Source organism: Athene cunicularia, assembly GCF_003259725.1.
Source record: "Athene cunicularia isolate RWA chromosome 5 unlocalized genomic scaffold, athCun1 chr5_part2, whole genome shotgun sequence".
In the NCBI taxonomy this organism is placed as follows: Eukaryota; Metazoa; Chordata; class Aves; order Strigiformes; family Strigidae; genus Athene; species Athene cunicularia.
In genome coordinates this window covers 2,029,774-2,050,464 of record NW_020799102.1, presented here as the reverse complement: position 1 = coordinate 2,050,464, position 20,691 = coordinate 2,029,774, and the positions used below count along the sequence as shown (strand labels likewise).

At 49.1% G+C, this 20,691-nt stretch overlaps 1 protein-coding gene across 4 annotated transcripts; it reads right to left on the bottom strand.

The window, feature by feature from the left end:
* Nucleotides 1-3,717: 3,717 nt before the first annotated feature.
* On the bottom strand, nt 3,718-20,429 carry NRIP3 (nuclear receptor interacting protein 3). Of its 4 annotated transcripts, none has more exons than XM_026850330.1 (7): nt 19,878-20,429; nt 12,098-12,277; nt 11,340-11,422; nt 7,822-7,961; nt 7,378-7,430; nt 7,164-7,278; nt 3,718-5,830 (listed from the first exon to the last, which is right to left on the bottom strand). In XM_026850330.1, exons 1-6 carry the CDS (start codon nt 20,049-20,051, stop codon nt 7,177-7,179), a joined length of 732 nt encoding a protein of 243 aa, XP_026706131.1. In that variant the 5' UTR covers nt 20,052-20,429; the 3' UTR covers nt 3,718-5,830; nt 7,164-7,176. The 4 variants fall into 4 exon arrangements, with proteins under 4 accessions (XP_026706131.1, XP_026706132.1, XP_026706129.1 ...); XM_026850331.1 differs by having other exon boundaries at nt 3,718-5,827; XM_026850328.1 differs by having other exon boundaries at nt 3,718-5,827; nt 7,181-7,278.
* Between the last annotated feature and the right edge of the window lie 262 nt (nt 20,430-20,691).

Sequence of the window (20,691 nt, the reverse complement as noted above, 5' to 3'; positions counted from 1 at the left end):
ACACTGTTTGTCTTATTGAGAACATAGGTCTCAGTATTGTTCCTTCCCTTTAGCAGTATTTTTCAGCACTGCCTTTGCCGGCATTGCCATTGAGAAGGTCCACAGCTGGCAACGCCTGGAAAACATGGTGGCCAGCTGGGCGCCGTGGGGCTGCAGGTAACAGCCATACTTTGCCCTGCCTACCATTTCCTTACAGCAGGCAGATTTTTAGCTGGCTGGGTTCAGGTTGCTTGTCCCAGGCTTCCTGGCAGCCCTCTCTTAGTGCTTCATCGCTTGGGAGGAGCAACGCTGCCTGTCTTCTGCCACCAAGCTAGGGCACGAGGTTTTCACACCCATCATGTCACCCATGGGGCTGCTGCCCAGCAAAAGCACGGGGACACTGCAGCTGCAGCCCACTGCATGCCAACACGGGCCCTGCGGCTGCAGCCCAGCCCAGCCCAGCCAAGAGTGTGCTGATGCCAGACACCACGGCACGGGGCACGGGCACGGGCCGGTGCCAGCCCCACAGGCAGTGAACCCCCCAAAGGCACCTCGGGGTGATAGCGGTGTCCTCACCTGCAGTAGCAGTGTCTGCACGTCCACTGCAGGGAGGAGGTTGTTTTTCCTGGTCTTTGAGAAAGAGGTGAAAAGAGGTGAGCAGTAAATCAGTGCTGGCCCTGCCACTGCTTAGGGGCACATGTGGTCAGCAGAGGTGAGACACGCAGGGCTGAAGCGGCATTAAGAGCTCCCCACCTTCTGCAGATACATCACCTGTTTCTAGGATACTGAGCGGTTTTACATTTAATGAGCATGTGGCTTTGCACCTCGTTCCTTTGTGTGCGACGAGATGCTTTTCTGGGGAGTCCAACTGCGTCTCACAGCGGGGGCAGCCACAAGCCCCAGGCATCTATCCTGCTGCATTCAAAAAAAAGAAAAAGATAAAGTCCCTTCAGCGTCCCCCCAGCTAGTTCTCCCGCTGCCGTGGCTTTCTGTTATTCCTGAACTCCTGGTATTTTTAGGTTGTTGACTGTCTTCACACCCACTTTGAGAGTGATGAAGTCTCATCCTAGGGAAGCGGTGGCAGTGCCACTCTAGTAACAAAATCATTAAATCAATTGCTTTTTCAGCAATGCCATTTCTAGTGAAATGTCACCTATACCTACAATGTCATCTCCAGAGCCTGTAGTCTTTCGTCACTGATGTGGTTTTTAACAGAAGAGGAGACCAGCCCATGGCTGAGCTACCCTCAACAATGCACAGCCCATGAAAAAGGGAAAAAATTTGGCTTACAAAAAGGAACAGACTTTCAATTGATGGAAACCAAATACCTCACATCCATCTATTAAGTGAGCAGGTGGTAAAGCAATATAGACCTTAACTGATGTTTCCCTCATAAAATAAATCAAGGAACCTACAGCTCTAAATCGTATGTTTATATTGAAATAAGTCATGTAGCTATTTGCTTCTGAGACACACGAATCAGATTTGTTTTCACAACATGTTGAGCATCTTTATCATCAGCAAAACAGTAATAGAAAAGCCCATAAAAAGGACCTCCCTGGAGAACTATTAGATAACAGATTACCCTGCAGATAGCTGTGGAGAGATGCCCCAGCAGGTCTCATCTAATCAGCTGCTCTGCTGGCAAAGGCGATGAAAAAACATTGGTGAATCTCAGCAGGCTACAAAATGCGTGTGAATAACGTTGCTGTAGGGCTACTCCTGGCAATGTCCTCTCATGTTCTGCTCGGATCAGCAGCAAGTGCTGCTGCAGAGCAGCCAGCACAGAAAGAGTTAAACTGGACCATCAGCTCCATAGCTGCTTGGACCAATGTGGAGAGGAAGACGTTGGGGTCACAGGGAGAGCCCCACTCTGCAGCCCCAGGGTGCTCCTCCTCCTCTGCTAATGCCTGCCCGTGTGGCCTCAGGTGCATCACTTACAATGAAATACAAACATCAATTGAGAGCCTGACAGCCACTCTCCACCAGCTGTCCAGATCTAAAGTTTCCAGTGAGTGCTGATGTCTTAATCACGTGGGCCATCTTAATTGCAGGAGCCCAGGCATCAAGATCCTGCACCTTCCATCAGCTCCTGAAGTGCTGTGATGGACCTGTTGTTTAATATTTTTAATATCTTATTGTTAATATCTTCCTCTTTGCGTGCTTCGTCTCCACTTTAGGCATGACCAAAACTAAGACAAGACATTGGAGGGGCAAAGCTGTTTTGTCCCACCGCGCTTTGCTGACTGCATGAGCACAAGTGACAGTGCTGGGGAGCCCTTGGGCCAAGGAGCAGCCGGCTCACTTTCCCTTTGGCTGCTTGTGGAGTTGTGTTTTCCTAACCTGTGAGATGTTTGTTTGCATCACAACAGCATTCACCGGCTGGGGGATAAATCATTCAGCAAAACCCTCCACCACCCCCAGGGGCTTCTCATAACATCCACTCGAAGCTGCCTTTTTATCTCTCCTTCTCAGCCCAGATCATTTCAGGCATTGCCCTCTGCCCCCAGCCACCTGCCAAGAGGCAGCAGAAGCCATGCCCGGGCTTCCTGCAAACCTGTGTTGGGGAGAGGTTGCCGAAGGTGGATAGACCTATGCCTGTGCTGGAGATAAGCAGGAGCAAGCACTCAGGGCTTGCTGAGCTGGTCTGCAACACTCAGCCGCTTTATCATTTGCCTCTGTGGCCATGCAAGTGCTTGTGTAGATCCAGAGATCTGATGTTACTCCCATAGTCCCTAATCCCTCTGGACTGCGGCGAGCACCTGTCTCCGATAGCAACTGTCCTGCCTAATAAAGCATCTTGCCCACAGGAGGCACCTCTGAAAGATCACCAGCACCAGGACTAGCCTGCTCCTCACAGAAGTGTTGAAATTTTGCCCACTGATTTTTCATTTGCATGTGCTAGGACTCTGCTCTCTAGCATCAGGAATAGTCTAAGTCTAGAAACCTTTAGCAGTTCCAGGAAGCATGAGAAGTTATTTTTGCCTGTATATTTATCCTCCTCATTTCTTCTTCACTTTATTGCTGAGTCTGGCTTCTTTCCACCCTCAGAGAAAAGCAGCCCAGTGCTGAGTAGAGCCACTTCTACTGGGCTTGGAGCATCACTGCTCCACCAAAGGTTTCTGCTGTGGGACTCTGAGTGGGTAAAATGATAATTTCTCACTGGTAAAAGAGAGATCAACTACTGCTGAAGCAGCCTAAAGCCTACCTGGGCAGAGACAGTAAGCCCCTAAAATCCACATTCAATGCTTTGGAGAAGACCCTGATCTCGGGATTCTGCTCTTCTGTTTGTGGTCACATAGCTGTTGCACACATGCCTTACCTGGCTTTTGCTTTGACCACTTTCTTTTCCTAGCTTCATAAAGTTCACGAAGCCATCTTCGTATTCCCCTACACTGGCTGGCACTGCCCCAGAGAGCTAGCCAAACACAGCAGAGATAAACTCAGCTTTCCAAAGGGTAAAACCCGAGGCAGCAGAAGCAGGACCTCATAACTCCTTTGGGAGGAAGGCGCATGGCAACAAAGGCTGGGATTTCAAATGCTTGTGTTTTACCACAAGTGCCTGCCTGGCTAGCACACCTCCTCTGCCATGCTCTGTACAGTCTGATAGCAGTTCCCAACAGAAGCACAAAAGCACTATGGAGCCCCACCAGGGTAAGGAGTAAACTCCTGTTCTCAACAGAGAAATGTACTGAAAACAAATAACCAGAATATCCAGGGTACAAGCAAATAAACAGCAATAACAGTGTAACTTTATTTAGATTTAATTTGACATTTAGCACAGTAATAAGCACAGAAAGAAAGAAGTACCAAAATACTGAACTCATAGCATATAAAATAATCAAATATATTTCATATTTAGTGAAATATTTCTACAACACATTGGTGGGACTGCCCTGGGTAACCCTGTAAATATATATATATATTTAGCTGCATTATATAAAATACTGTATGTAGAGAAAGCACTGAAACTTATCACCAAAATATAAAATAGCTCAAAATACAGAGAGTTCAGATTTGCTAGTCATACCCAATATTGAAAAGAGGTTCAAACCCACGGTGGGAGATAATGTTCCAGCTTAGATGCCATGGCAGGCATGAGATGGCATTACTGGGCACAGGGTGGATAAAGGTAGCAGGAGCCGGGCTTGTGGGCCAGGCTCTGGACCTGAGCCGATGGCCACAAGGTGACAAAGTTACTGGTCCTCATCCAGGACTGTCAAGACATGTCCTAAGTGGAAAAGCCAGTGACAGTGTTGGTGCTTGTGGCTGGCGCTACACACCACAGGATGCCTGGGCCAGCGGCGTGTGAATGTCTGCGGGGAGGCTTCGACACCTGAGCAGCCGCTCGGGTCCCACAGGAGAGCCCGCAGCCCAGCCGAGCCGCCCCACAGCCCGACCTGCCTGGGCCAAAGGGCTTTCGCTGAGGAAGAGCTGCCGGAGCCGCGCTCCCGCGGCCCACAGCTGGCCTCTGCGGCTCTGCCTGCAGAGAGACTGCTCCTCAGCAGATGCACAACATCACAAGGATATTATTCTGAATTTTAAAGATGCCTCTTCAGGAGATGACAGTAATTAATTCCCATTAGCTTTAAAAAAAAATCCAGAAAGCTGCTTTTGTATGAGGCCAGACTCCCCCAGGCAATACCGTACATTTGCTCTGGTCTGGAGCGAGCAGTATATGAAGTAGCAACCCTGCTGCTACAGGACAGGAACACCGAGGGAAATGTTTGTCCTGGTGAAAACTCCCACCTGCCCTGAGGGTGATCAGGGTTAGTGCAGTACTTAAGATCCCAGGCAATTTGTAAATAGATACAAAAAATATGGCATTTCTGGCAGCAACACTGAAGTCCAACTGGGGTGGATGAGCCTCACCAGCACATAGCCCGGGTGCTGCTGGTGCCTCAGGCTGGGTGCTGGGCGGAGGCACCAGTCCTGGCAGCAGGGGTGAACCAAGGCCGTGCTGGGGCCATTTGGTTCCTGATATGCTGCTTTCCAGACAACATACTTTTGTGCTTGTTTGTTGCTTTTTGGCTCAATATGATAATTAATTTTCTTGACTAGTCCCACTAGGCAGGCAGCTGAGACCTGCCTGGAGGATCCCTCCTCAGGGGGTTTCAAGCCCCAGTGAGGCAGCACCGCGATGGGCTGCCCCTGTGCTGGCACCAACCCCACAGCGAGCTGGGGGCTGCAGGAGATCACCCCGGGAGCCCTCCCAAACCCTGTTTCTGTGCTTCTGCCATGCCATTGCGGAGAAGCCTATAACCCACTAATAATTCTGTAAACTGCTCTTTGTCATCAAGCCAGCAGTTGCATCCCTAATTACATGGCAACAATACTATGCTAACAGGATGAGCTGTAATTCCTAGGTGGTATTAGCGTTGTTACTTTACTCTGAGTAACTTCCTGGTAATGGCCATTTGAATGTGGCAATATCAATTAAGTGAATATAAATACTTAGCCCCTGGAAAAATCATTAATAAAAATTTCATTCTGATAGCCTCTAATCACAGCTAAATACAATTACTCATACGAGGCCACTATAAAAAGTATTTTGCTCATCAGAACTTCATAAGGTTTTCCCAACTGTTTGTAATAAAGAGGACACTATATAGAAAAGTCCAGAAAATAAGCACACGTTTGTTTCTCAAAAACCATAGATAAACATGACAATATCTCTAAATTATCGGCTACTGAACAGGATTTCATGTAGCTCTACTCAAGCTGTAGCCTAGTATAAATGTTTTCAAAGCAGCACGCTGCTGTTTCATCTGGAACAGCTGCACAAGATTTCTTTGATGTCAAGCTCTTGTGTGAGGATGGTGTTTCAATTCCTCTTTATGCCTCCAAACTGCTGAAACAGGAAGGAAAACACATTCAATAAAATAGGCGTTTTTCATTTAAAAAAAAAATTAAAAAAAAAAAAAAAAAAAAAAAAAAGAGCAAAATTTGGCCTTGAATGCATTACCAAGAAATAATTTATCACTGCAGTGGTAGCAGAACTACACTATGCCTCTCGCATCCCTTTGTCAAAGGAGACACAGAAAACATCCTGGCACTCTCTGGGCTCCCGCACTGCCAGCACCCGTGGCTAATGGCTGTCCTGGGCTTGGCCAGTGCGTGACCTGAGCCCACAGCCAGTGCACATGCACTCCCGTCCTGACTCCCCGCACTAGTGTGTACATCCCTCGTGTACTCCCCAAGGAGCATAAATACAACTAGCTGAGGAAGGTCTGCTCCTTCCCTGCTCCCGCCCAGGCTCCTCGAGCTTGGCAGTGCCCAGCACAGGAGGCTCCAGCTGCACAGGGCCTGCAGGACGTCCAAAATGACTGTGGCTGGTCATGACAGGCAGCTGAAGAAGGTGCTGCCCTACATCATTCGCCAAAGACTCTGTCTTATGCAGCGAGCAAACGTTTTCTAGATGGCTGTGTCCACAGCGCTCATTGCTGAGCAACCACAAGCGCTGCCTGTGAAGCACATAAGCGCAACCCCCCCTCTCAGACACCCAGCGCCTGCCAGTTTCAGGAGTCAGAGGCAGGAGCCACTGGTACGTCTCTTTTTCACAGCGCCCAGTGCGGAGGAGCCCTGTGCGGTGCCTGGAGGGAGGGGGATTGGAATGCCCTGCCTGCTGCCTGCAGAGCCAGCCCTCACAAGCCACATGTGTTTAGGAGGTACCAGAGTGGACAGCACAGATCATTCTCTTTCTATAGGGAGATAAGTCCGGGACATCGGGAGCAACTGGCAGGAAGACAGGCAGTGCAATGCAGGGAGAAGTGGCAAAACACTGTTATCTCCAGGCAGGATCTCTCTCCTGCACTTTGCAAAGCATTCATGTGGGTTTATTTGCCTTGCTTCATAAATATTTTCCAGAAAAAGGTTTGTTTGGAAACACTCTCAAAGCAGTGCTCAAGGAGTCTTCCTAGTGACCTCCAAAAAGTACATTTCCTAAAGTGTTTCCCTGTGCTTGTCTTTTCAGACACCCCTTTGCTGTACAATGTTTACTGGAAAAAACCCAGCAAAAGCTAAAAAAAGGCTGCTGAAAAAAGCCAGGGATTCTGTTTCAAAACCCAATGAGCTGATGAAAACAATTTCTGCCGGTGCTGCCGAGCTCTCACTCGCTTGCAGTGAGGGTCTGGGGCTCCCTGCGTGGCCGTTCCATTGGGCTCAGCGGTGCACACTCAGCTCACCCCCCCGACCAACTTACTGCTCTCCCACCGCAGGGCTGCCACTGCCCACAAACGGGATTTCTTCCCTGTCCGTCTTCCCCAGGACGAGATGGTGCTTCTCCATATTTATGACACACTGTGGAGAATAAATGCCTTTAGGTAAGAGGGAAAACTGCAGTTCACAGTGGTCCCAGGTCCCCCAGCATGGGTAAGAGCCCTGCTGGAAAACTCCTACCTTCAGAGATTTCAGTGTCTGCAGCCCAAAGGAGAAGGGTTTCTCGTTATCTTCTGAAAAATAGAAACATTCAGATTTGTACATGCAAAATGTTCTCCTGTGCTTTTTTCCAAGGACTTCATCCTTCCTTCATGGCTGCCCTGCTAAATAAAACCCTGTTTATAAAGGGACTGAGTTACTCCAGGCGGATACACCTCCGGGGAGACACGGTGTCACTCCATCAGCACGGCAGAGCCGAGCCTGGTGCCACCAGCACAGCCCTGCTGAACACATCCCCCCTCCTCCCTCCATCTCAAGGGCCAAGCAGGGACTCTTGCTGCAGAAAAGCAGTATTTCTATTTTAATTGTAACGTGTTTCTGAAGCTCCTTTTTTTCCCCTTGAGGTAAGAGGGGGTAGAGCCCCAGCCCGTGCCCAGGGGACCGGAGCAGCACACACACACTCACCCACGACGAGGGCTGCGCACTCCACAGGGACTGCTCCCACCATGAGGGCGAGGCACTCAATTTGGCCGATTGCCCTCACCTTGTACGGCAATGAAACCATCTTGTCGTCACCAGGGAGTTCTTTGAGATGCTCCTTTAACCTGCGCATTGAAAACACTTCTGACATGAAACGGCCATGGTTTGGCTGCTCCAGCAAGGAGCAAATGGTGTTTGGAGGGTACTTACACCTGAAGTGCTCTTAGCTTGCCCCCATTACCATGCTGTTATTGGAAAGCTGCTTTCCTGGCAGGTTTTCTGTGATGCTCTACATACAGCCACATCAGACCATAGCATGACACACAACACAGCCCTGGGGCCATGTCAGCCCTTGCCCCAAGGAGAGCTCCTTACTGGATTTCGCTTTTTGCCTGAGGATTCTTTTTTCCTGCATTTCCTCAAGACTTGGGGAAGCTGCTGATCTAAAATTGCCTCTAATGCAGCATGGGTGTAAGGAAGGGATACTCCACTCCAGCTCCCACCAGTGGAGCCACCATTTCCCCATGGCTCACAGCTGGGGCAGTGCTCCCAATCCTTCCTTGTTAGCAGGTACTGCTGCTGCTGGGTTTATTCAGAAGAAATGGGGACAGATCAATCACATTCAGCCTGAGAAAAGGATAAAAGGGTGTCAGGGATATCTTAGGTACAGTTGTTTCTTCTGTCTATGCCCCATGAATGAGTCTGACAACACTGATTAATTATTTAGCTTCAGTTTCCCTTTCAAACTGAATGAGAATCTAATGGAAAAGCAGTTCAAGGCAGTGATCTCTCGCTTGGATAAAACCTGTACTGTTTTTCAGCTATTTGAGGTACCTCTGCACTGCAGCAGTGTATGTCTGTCCATCCATCCTGGTGGCCAACCAGCCCCCCAGAGAGACAGAGGCCCCAGGACTGAGGTGGGGATTGCCCATGCCATTAGTGCAGGTACAAGGACCAGGAGAGGTAGCAGAGGAGTTGGATCCCTTCTGCCACTTCCCTTAGGGACTGGCCTTAAAAAGCAGGGGAAACATATCAAGAAAAGTTTATGAGCTCCTTGGCCCTGAGCTGGCTTTACCAACCTGAGACAGGTTGGAGTAGCTTTTTTGGGTGCAGAAAATTCCAACAGCTTCTCTATCAACTCAAGGGAAGACATGTGGCCTTTGTTTCCCCCCATTTATCCCCACCACAGGGCACAAGCCACAGTGCTGGAGCCAGGACTGAACAGAGCCAAGATACAGCTAGAGGGGGCTCCTTGGTCTGGCACTCACTGACCCAGATGGTTTTCCCAGGCCTGAGCAGGGCTGCAGAGGCTGCAGGGGCAGTGACAAGGTAAAGCCACCTTCAGGGAAATGCTTCATCACAGCTGAGACTGACCCAAGGATGGATGGATAGCGTGTGGGCAACACATGGCTGAAAGCCAGCCAGGAAACTGCAGCGAGGTGAGGAGAACCACTGACCATGATGCAGTGACACATCTTGGAGCTGGGTTTGCAAGTCTAAGGTGCAGTGACCAGAGCTACTCAGGTAAAGCTGCACCTACACCTCCGCAGAGGATTTCTTATGCTGCAGCAACCTGCAAGCAAACCCCACTGCTCTCCTCAGAGGCGAAGGAAAGAGCTTGAATGGCTCCATGACAAGATGCAAAAAAGATTTTTTAAAAAAAAGGGAGGAATTGGGCCTGTGCCTCAGGCACACACACATTGCTTTTAGATACTGAGTCCCCAGAGACTCAGCAGCAGGGCCCATCCCCAGAGCTGCCGAGCCTCCACTGCGGGCAGCAGCACCCAGCACAGCTCACTGCAGGGCCCCTCCTGCTCTGGTCGGAACAAGGGCAAAATCGCCTCGCACACCTCTTCCCTGCTGTGTTCTAGGGCTGGATTTAAACAAAACTCGTGTTTTATCGTTGCCACATGTGCTGGACAGCTTTGAAGTAAAATGTCCTGGAGCCGTGCCTGTTGTCGCACGGGACCTACCACAGCGACGGCAGAGCGAGCCAGGCGTCAAAGCTCTGGTTTTAACCCGTTTTGTTAATCTGGTTTTAGCTTCTGTCCCTGCAAATACAAACAGCAAAGGAGCTTTAGGAAGCTGCCTGCAAGGCAGCCCTGCCTGCTACCTGCCTGGCCAGCAGCGCAGGCGGGATGGGGCATCGCTCCGGCCACGCTGTCTGCCTGCACACGCAGTGTGGGTCTCGCACACCCACCGGTGTCTGTGGGGTCCCACCTGGCAGGAACCAGGAACCAGGTGGCTGATGAGTAACACTGGGGAGGGTCTCGCTCAAATCAGGAGGGAATCCCCATAACCTGAGAGCAGAAACTGGATGTAACCTATTTCTTAAGCTCTCTTTGAAGGGCGGGGACTGCAAAAGCTGGCCAGTGCTGCAAAAACTACACAGGGCACGCAGGAATCACAGAATCATCCAGGTCGGAAAGGACCCTTGGGATCACAGAGTCCAACCATCAGCCCTACTCTACAAAGCTCTCCCCTACACCATATCCTCCACATCTACTCCAAACGACCCTTAAACACATCCAGGGACGGTGACTCCACTACCATGAGTTACACAGAGAGCAGACGAACTGTCACAGAGCATCATTGTGCAACTCAGACATGTTGAGCAGCCAATACAGCATCTTGCCAGATGAGAGCCCCCCAAATGCATTGTTATCATCCATAAATTAGGTTGAGCAGCTCCACAGCCTGTGACAAGACTGTAGTAAGCACAGACACCTTCCAGCCACTAAACACTGTTGTGCAAAGAAGTAATTACTGTCTGGATGGAAAACAGGCACCATTCATTCAGGGCTGTGCAGTAGTGCTCAGGGAGCAACTGCAATTGGTTTTTGCATAATCACTGCAAGGCGGTGATAAAAAGCAATGACTCCATGGGAATAAAGTGCCAAAATCTCCTTGATACCCTGTGAGCTGATGCCTGATCCCACTCCTTGGAGATCAGCAGGAGTTTTGCTGCAAACAGCTGGCAGTCAGCATTCTAACACTATGTAAATGCATTTCCTTTCCATTCAACTGGGAGAAATTTGTTACTGGGAGTAGCAGCAGACACCAAATTTCGAGCACATGCATGTACATAGCTGCACAGCTGCTTTACACCCGGGGCCAGGGCCAGCAGTGCTGCAGCCACCGGATCCCTGCTTCGCCGCAGGGACCTGCAGGGCTGAGCTGGGATGACCCAGCCCCACGCCTGCACTGGGGACACAAGAAGGCACTGAAAAAATCCAAATGCATCCAACCCTCTGAAGGGATTTATTCAGAGGTGAGTATGTTGGTACAAGTGGCTTTCTATTTCAGCAGCCTGCAAGGACATTGAAGAATAAGGCAGGATTTGGTTGTAGCAGGAGGCTCGGGGGCTTGCCCAGGCACAGCACAAAGCACTCCCTTCCAGAATGGCCATTGCTGGCGTGAGCGAAGCCCCAGCCCCGGGAGCACTGCCTGTGCTGGCAGGTGCCCCGAGTTCCCACAGAACAGAAATCCAGCTGGATATTTACCCTAGCCTGTCCAGGCAAGCAGATGACATGAGGTTGTGCTGTGAGCCGGTGTCCACCACAGCCTTCAGCTCCTTCCCTGCACACTGCAAGAGCAAGCAGAGACGGGAGACAACATGTGGGGTGCAGGCTGAGTGCAGGGTGTCCCCTCCGCACCCGCTGCTTCCCAACGAAATGCCAACATCTCCTCACACCAGCCCATCCCCGCTCCACCGCACACTCAGTGCCCGCAGGGGATCACCTCGTCCACACCAGGCACCCAAGAGTTGGCTCTTGAGCTGCTTTTTGAATAAGATGGTGCTACTAAATGACACAGTGTTGGGTCCTGAGCCCTTTCTGGCAGCATTTGCCCCTGCAGAGAGCAGAAGGGGCAGCCCCAGGCAGGAGGGGATATCGTGGAGAGCGGGAAATACAAAAGGGTGTGGGGGCAAGGAGGAGAAACGTGAAATCACTCTTGGGGAAATAAAAGAAATAACACTTGAGGAAAACATATAGAATGTGAGCACAGGGTTTCACCATGCATAATTACTCCTCTGCATTTCAGCATGCTGCCCCAGCCTGGCTGCCCCCTCCACCCTGATGTCCAAGGGAAGACATCCACCAGAGCAGTGTTGTCTGCGACACTCTGAGCTGCAGAGGGAGAGCAGCCCTGGTGGAGTGCAACCCTAATCGGGAAACATGGAGAACAAGAGCACAGCTTGATGCTGTCAGAAATAAAATCTGGGGGAGAAAAACTCAGAAGGCTAGGGAAGGACTGTTACCTGGCAGCTCACCACAATGAGCTCCTCATCCTCTGTTTTGCTTGAGCTGCCCAGTTTGGTTTGATTCAGCTTGTTGGTCTGCACCGAGATATCACTCTTCGGGGTCCAGCTGCCTCGGCTGCTTCGTAATTTTGATAAATTTGTTTCCATCAGGCGCTTCTGCAGAATATTATGCGGTTGCTTTAAGAAAAAACACACACAGAAGATCAGGGTGAAATCAGAGGAAAGCCATGAAGTGACCTGCATTACCAGCCTGCTTGTGATGCCTGCGGGCCAGCGCTGCCCTCACAGGAGGGATGCCCTAAAGTCTTGCTCTCTCCGATTCCCAGACTACATGTGCTCTTCCTGGCCTATACCTGTTTGCTCCTGCCAGCTCTAGCTTACCTGGCTTTGACTAAAAATAAATACTTTGCATTGGTAAGGGAATAATCCTTTCAAAATATTAGCTGGAATTTAGAGCAATGCCTTTCTTTTTCCAACTTTAAGATTTGATTTCACATGGGAATCATATCAAGTCAGGCTTTTCCAAGCTGGTGTTTCAGTCATAATTGCCTTAATTTGTTGATAAGGATATCAATAATTCTGCAGTGATGTGAGAAGAGGTAACAAATTATCTTTCCAAATACATGCACCTCCTAAGTATGAAAAAGGTATGGACTTACTGAATGAACACAGATGCTTTCACTGAGCACTGGCACTGCCGGCATAGGAAATATGGGTGTCTTTCCTCCACTTGTGGCGATGCTCTTTGCGTGAGTCGACCCACAATTTAAGAAGCTGATTTGGGTGCCTGTGCATTGGTTCTTACAGGTGTGAGTGAAAAAGGCACAACTGCAAGAAGAGAGCTACAGATGGTGTCTGTTGTCAGACCTGGTCTGGCCTTTAGATCAGAATTTGGTCTGAAATGGCCCTGCATCTCTCTTCCCTCCACATTTGTATTTAGCAGCTAAGGGTAAGAAAATGGGACCAATACTGGGTGCCATGCCACAGGAGGGAAAGGGAAGGAGCGGAAGACAGTGCGAGGTAGATAGGTAGGTATTCTCCTGGGAACACCCAACACTTCATACAGCAGCTTCTCACTTTCTCTTTCATTTTTATTTGCTCTGTGAGAAGCATGTTGCCTCTCAAAATCTCCTCCAACTGCTTTCCCAAAAGCCTTTTTATGTTTAATGTTCATCATGGATGGCTGCACATACTCTGCTGGAGGTGAAATTACTCTGCTTGATTATCTGTTCATTTCTCTGCCTGGATAATCTCCCTCCCCCCAGCCCCCTTTACTGCCCTTTTCTCCTGATTTCAATTTGTCCACAGTGAGACCTTCTTACTGGCTTAATTCCTGAAATTTTGCATTCATATTAAGTATGCCTGTGTGTCTGCAGAGTCATCTAAATGAGAAAATCTCCTCATCCCAAGGGAATTTCAATGGGCTCAGGATAACATTGAAAACCTTGGGCTGTGGTTCTCCAAGTTGGCCAGCGTTCACCCTCGTGTGCAGTGTCTCATCTTTAAAATACTCTGCAGCATGTTAAATAACAGCACTTACAAAAGGCTAATGCAACTTGGCACCATCCTAAAATAACTACAACCATGTTAGTGCTTCAGATCCTGCTGGAGGCGTAACACAGACGGTTTAACTGGACCTGACTGATGAGATCAGGTGGATGCAGCCAACACCAGTGGTCACTGGGACACGTAATCTCTTTTTTTTTCCCCACTTTGCGCTGTTCTTACTTCTGCATACAGCCTGCAACTTGAAAAGAAGTAAAATTTCATGACCGTTTTCAGTTGCAGCAGCTGTGTCTGACCAGCTCACTAGAGAGCACGTCCTGTGTAAAGGCAGCAACACAGCCACACTCCCCGCGATGGTGAAAAATCAGATCTGACACTGTGCTGTCCCTTCATCCACAAAAAGGAACAAAGCTCCAGAGCTGCTCTGGTGAGCACCACCTTCCCAGTGAGACTGAACAGCATAAACCAGTATTACTTAACTAAATGCAGGCAGACTGGCTCCATTAGCAATGCACCCTGTACTGAGGGACAAGCAAATCACTTTGGAAGCAAGGGCTGCCTTACATGAGGCAGAAGCTGTAGGTGCAGAGGCAGCACTGTGATCACCTCCAAGGCTCCTCATCTGAGCAAAAATGTAAGCCAGGGTTTGCTGACAGTGGATGGCACATCCTTCTTAGCCTTTATGTTTGCCTGGAACTCAGGGACACATCTGGAAAATTAATTCCTCACATCATCAAAAAAACCCCGAATGAGGGGATAGGGGACTGGAGAAGTAGATGGGTGGAGTTCCCAGCTGGCCAGAAGAAGTCTGTCACACAGTGGTCACATCAACACGCTCAGCCCTGCTCAGCTAGGACTGAGAAATTTTGGAATGGCATCACCCAGGACAGTCTGGGTGCTCTTCTGATCTGCCTGGTCTCAATCATATTGCCAAATACCTTTGAAAGAACAGGCTGTAGAAGAACAAGTCACCAGCACACTCATCAGTGCTATTTTAACTGTCATCTATCCCTGATCTAAACCTAAGGGGTTTTTTACTGCAAGTTCTCCTATGGATCATTAACCAATTATGTATATGGGTTTTCTCAGGCCCTGATTTTATGAATCCTATATGGGATCCATCACTGAAAGGAAAAAAATCCATCGCACAGCAAACACAAGTTACCACCACAGATGGGACTGTCTTTTGTTGACCCTTGCTGTTCTGAAAGCTGCAGCGCATCATGCCCTTGGGGGGACAAATGCTGCTTACGTTGTGCTCCAGTACAGAAATAATCTATCAAGAGGGGGCTGAAAAGGTTCCCTGCAGCACCATCCTGTCTCAGGCTGTTAATTAGTTTGCTTTAACTTGTATTTCCCTTGACTCTTGTGTGCAACAGAGTGAGAGATGTTGGTCATGGCAATGACTCAAGTGATGGATGCGTACTTGGTAAACAGATAATGTACCAGGGGACATTTGCAAATGCACATTTTGCTGGAAAACTGTAAGCAGACCATGTCAGGGAGGGACAGAGGGAGGGAAAATCTCCCCGTGACAGTGATGGGGAAGGCAGCCATGTTTTCCCTCCAGCACGGGCCAAACACACAGCCAGGATCGGTGTTTGAAGTAACCTAGATTGTGGGGTACTGTCTTCCTGTGCATTGCACGAAACTGTTAAAAGTTTTGTAAAAGACAAAATGTTACATACCAACCATTGTGTAAGTGCAAAAAAAATATTATTTCCTAGTATCTTTCAGCACAATATAAATACAAACCAGGATTTTTTTTCATAAGATATCTCCCTTTCCATCCCTGAGACTTTGCAAAAACACATAATCCCCTAAAAAAGTCACAGTACAAACCTAAAAGGAGTGGAGACAACAGCTATTGCTGAACATATTTACTGCTTTCTGTCAAAATCACAAATAATTCTGTCCAGTTTTGTTCCTCTCTAATTTATTAGCAAGTGCATTGCCACAGTTTGCAGTATCCATCTCTCTGGCAGGTTTCCCATTATTTTGGCTTCTAGATCTGGGGATAACAAGACCTGTCAACAACAGTTTCACTCAGGTGGAGATGCAAGTTGGTGAGGATGCCAGCTCTCCTCCTCAAACCTATCTCAGGACAATTTCCCTCTCTTCTGTACCTAGCCAGTAGAAAAAAGGAGTTTTAACACTCCAATAGAGCTCATCCCAAGAAATAACCAATTTCTCTCTTAATCCTCTTCTTCATCCAAATTCACCTCTTCTACCAGCAGCCTGTGCTCATGTGCTGTCAGCCCCTCTCGCAGGGGGATGAGGTGGGACAAGAGATGCCCGCTGCTCTCCTGCGGCCCCTGGATGCCCAGGCAGTGCCTAGGTCTCTGACAGTGCATGTAACATCAAAGTTGTTTGTATCTTAACCAAGACACAACAAACTCTGGGGAGCTCACAGTGGGAAAACACAAAAACCCAAATGCGCTGCAATTAACTGCAATGTTGCACCAGCTACAGGAGCAGGGGACGGGGCCACTGGGGCACCCAGAGCTGTGCTGAGGACCCAGGCACCCAGGGAAAGCTCTGAGGGTATTTTGGGAGAAGGAAAGGCTTTTTTTGTTTTTTTGTTTGTTTGTCACTATTTGTAACTTTGTTTCCCAGGTTGTAAAGTGATGCAGGACTGTTCCAGGGTGAGGGCGAAGCATGAGAGCCTGAGGAGGAGCTGCCAACAGCCAGCTCGCCCTGCCCAAATTAGGCAGGGGGTGACGGTGTCAGGAAGCCCAAAACCCAGCTAACAACCATCTTGTGCCAATTTTCTAGGCTTCGGGGATAAGGCTAATAGTGAGACATCAAAACCATTTCTGCTCTCTATACCCAGCCCTACGTTTGCTGCATCCAATGTATGCTATGCACTAGTGTAAGGAACTGAAGGAATTAATGCCTCAAACACTCATCGACTGAGAAAACCTCAAGGACAAGCTGTGACCTTTGTGATTACCCTAAGGAATGCCACCCAAGGAAGCGCAGAGTGTACTGAAGGATGCACGTCCCTGTTCCCTTACAGTTGTATTGACAAACTCCTTACATAAGCCTCAAAGGGGGGAAATGCAGACTGAGTGAAACCAAATGTTTCTCAGCAAGCACAAGGTCTGCTAATCACTGGCTCCACTGCATAAGCCTGAAGAGTTGATAAGGACTGATAAGAGGTGAGGATCCAGCAGCAGAAGCTGGATGATTGCTCAGGAAGCACGAAGTCAGCAAAAATCTGTGGGAACCAGGAGAGAAGTAAAGGTGGCAAGGGGACATCATGACCACGGACTCAACGTGTACTCACAGAAATGAGTTTGTGGAATACCTGCCTCTCTTGGACTAGTACGCTAATCAGCTGATAAGGTGAACTTAAAAGGCAAGAGAAAACTGCTGTGTGTGCACCCACCACCCAAAATTACCAGACCTGAGACAACGCTGGAACCTAGGGGTGGTGATCTGGATTTCTTTGACTCTCCTTCTCTCCTTTTTCTTCTCTTTCCTTTCTTTTCTTTCTTCTAGATTTATAAGACTGAAGTGTTTACTACCCTTTTCCAAGTTTAAGCTATTTCTACTGCAAGTAAAACATTTTAACTGGTTGTCTGGTGTCACTTCATCTTAATTTAACCTGAGGGGATCACAGAATCTTAACAACTCTCTGGGCTCCCAGCCCAGGTCATAACAACTAGATAACCACAGTGTAATACATAAAGGGAGCGAGAAGCTAGAAGTTTTGGCACAACCCGGAATAACAACACTGAAATATATTGGAGGCTTAATATAGATAATTACAAGTATTTATCAAACCTGCCCATATGGGGCATCACCATGAGAGATGCCTCAGGAGCCAAGTAACAAGACACAAGCTGGGGGATGCCAGCACACCTGCCCTGATGATCTGCTGCCACCTCACAGTGCACAGCACCCCCTCCACTGCAGCCGAAGGAAGGGCATTTCTCCCCAGAATGGGAGTGGTCACTGGCAGCTGTCAACCTGCCAGACAGGGTCTGTCCTCACAACCTGTCCCCATCTCTGGGGAGCTGTTACCTTCTCTCTTCTGCTGAGGCCATTGGAAAACCCCCGTGGGAAACCCTGCATTAATAACACCAGTCACGTCAAAAGCTCTTCCACCCACGTCACCACAGCTTTCATGCAGCTCTAGACAGGAAAATGTGCTGCTTTGTTAGGAGGTGCACAGTTATTCACAAGAAAGGCGTGCAAACACCCTGGGCAAAGACTCCTGATGCCCTGGGCCTCTTGACTGTGTGGCTCAACCCCTCTGGACCCGGGCCTCTTGGTCTGGGGCCATGTCAAGGTGGGGTCCCACATTTCAGAGGCTCTTGGTGCTTCTCCAGTCTCAGAGACACACGATGTCATGCTCTTTCTGGAGACAAATTTTGTGACATCCACGCAGCCACAGCACCAAGGAGACAGGGTGGGTTCTCTTGAAGTGATGCTCACTGCTGTCGCAGCCACGTGCTGTGTGAGCATGGTGGTGCTGGCAGTGTTGCTTCTCTGCAACATGACCCACTGCAACAGCTCTGAAATTCGTGGTATCTTCCCTGTGGCTGTGAGAATGGGCCTAAGCACATGCCAGTGCTGTTGCTTTGGGGACTCCCCATACATCCTATGGGGCAGGAGGCTGTGGCCAAGGTGAGCCCTGGCCACATGTGCCCACTGTCCCATCAGCCCTGGCTGTGGCGTGGGGACAAGATGGTTTTGCAGTGGGGTGGTCCATACCAGGTTCTCAGCCCAGCCGGAGACCTACCACAGCCAGGGTAGCCAGGTCAGGCAGCACACATCTGCCATGTCAAACCTCCTTTTTGTCCTTGGAGGGGATCAGAAGCTGTGGACTGTCCCAGAGCTTCAGCACATCCCTGGAGAGCGCCCCCCCCCCCATGCAGACCCTCCTCGCAGGGGCTGTGGTGCATAGCAGGAGTGATGTGTGGCTCAGCCGGCACAGGATCAGGGAGTAAACCTCTGGTGTTTCTGTGACCAGAGCCATGGCAAGGGGCCCCATGCTCTGCCCTGGCACCAGGGCCAAATCTGGTCCTTGCTGCTGCAGGGACAAGGACTTCAGTTCTCAGTGCCCCTGGCTCCTGCTACCTGTTGCCTCTTGCCTGGGCAGAGCAGAAATCCCTGTCATCAGGGTCTCAGCCCTGCACACTGTGGGTCACTGAGCCACAACACGCTATTTAGACTCTGCAGATAATAGTAATAACACCACCAACATGCTCTGAAAGGCACTTTGTAGCTCCATGATGGAGAGCTGCCATTCAATGCTGACCAGAACAGCTCCTTCCGAGCCTTTCCCTGGGCAGGAGCTTCACTCCCTACAACTGCAAAACATTTGGGATGTCAAAAAAAAAATCACCTCCATGCGCATTGCAGAGAACCGCCAACTCATTCCACTTACCTGAGCCAAGCAGAGCCAAGCCTAACCCAGCTGAGCAGGAAAGCTCTGACAGAACAAAACTACCCCACTAAAAAGAAAAAGATTCACCTTTTTCAATGAACCTGTACCAAGCATTGAAAAAAAAGCAAATACTGTGTGTTACAGGGTGCAAGAATTTTGCAACAATTGGGCAAAAAAAAGTAAAGGAGCATTCCTCAGTAGTATATATTCTCCAGGTTTTGCTCCTTATATTAAAACTTTTGATGTTACATTTAAATGTAGTTTCCCATTAGAGAAAGCTCAAACGTTTGTGCACATTAGTATTTAGAAATGCTCTCCAGCCCCTGGACATGATGAAGAATATTGTATGTCAGCTACAGGATCACAGGGATCATTGCATATGTAAATATTTGAAACCTAGAATTATATATCTTCATTTTAAAAACCCCATATGCATATGCCTTTATCAAAGTGTAATCTTGGCAGTTTGATATTTTGAAGTACTAGTGACTGCACTTTACTGAATCTTTCAGGATTATATGTTGTGTGTATACATGCACAAACATATGTGTATATATGTATGTATTATATGAAGCCATTTTGATTTGTTCTGATTCAGGGGATTTTTTTTACTGAAAACAATATCCCTTTTTTATGTAAATATAAAAAAAAAAAATCAAAAGCTTTTAGAACTGAGTGCCAGGCATCTGACAGCACCTACTAGCAAAAAGCAACCCTAGTGATAACTAGCGTTGTATTTCTACTCCTTTTCTTTTACATACAAAAGCCTTAATTTTAAAATTAATTTCCACAAACAATCAACTTCTGGCACAAACAAAAAATTAGACACTGCCCTACTTAAGTCTCCTTCAAATAAACACAATAAAGCCTTACAGTATCTTTTGAAGTCCCCAGCTTCTTCAGCCCATCCAGAGGGAGGAGATCTGCAGAATCCTTGTGAATAAACTGAACCGCCTGCTTCATCCTCCTCTGCTGGCGGAGAGATGCTGCTTCCCTTATCTCCACTTCTTTTCTACTCGGTTCTGTCAGGATACCTGAGTAAAACATCTTTCCACCTGCGTACAGCTCGCTTCTCAAAGATGCGCCTCTCGGAGGGATGGAGCCGGGGAGACGCTCTATCGCCTGCGCTTTATAACCGGAGCCCGGTGACGTCTGGAGACCGGCAGGTACTCCAGCCAGCACCGCCGAGTAACGGAGGGGTTGGGCACATCGTAATACGTTGCACAAACAACGGCGGGTGAGCTCAGGCTCCGTCTAAGGGAATAAATCAGCACTGTTCCTCCTCACTGCCTCTCCTGAAAGCGAGATTAGCTGCAGGCATCCGACGGCTCTCAAAGCCCCCCAGCAGCCGCAAGGGCAGAAAGGGGAGCGCCAGAGCATCAGCACAGTGCCCCGGCTCTCCCTTTTCTGCCCGTGAGGCTGCTGGGAGACTTCGAGAGCTGGAAACAGCCCCGGGAGCCAGCGCGCCCCCCAGCCAAGCTCTGCAGGCACGGCTTTTTCTGGCCTGGATGAGAAGTCTGGAGTGTCACGGCAGGTGACGGCTGCCCAGCACCCAGGCGGTCCTGGATGCCGCTGCCCCACGGGGCTGGGACCATGCAACTGGCCATGTTGAGGTTTGCTACCTTCTGCCTGGGGCCAGGGGGTTAGGGCAGGCTCTGGACGCCACTCTGGATCACTGAAGCATTGC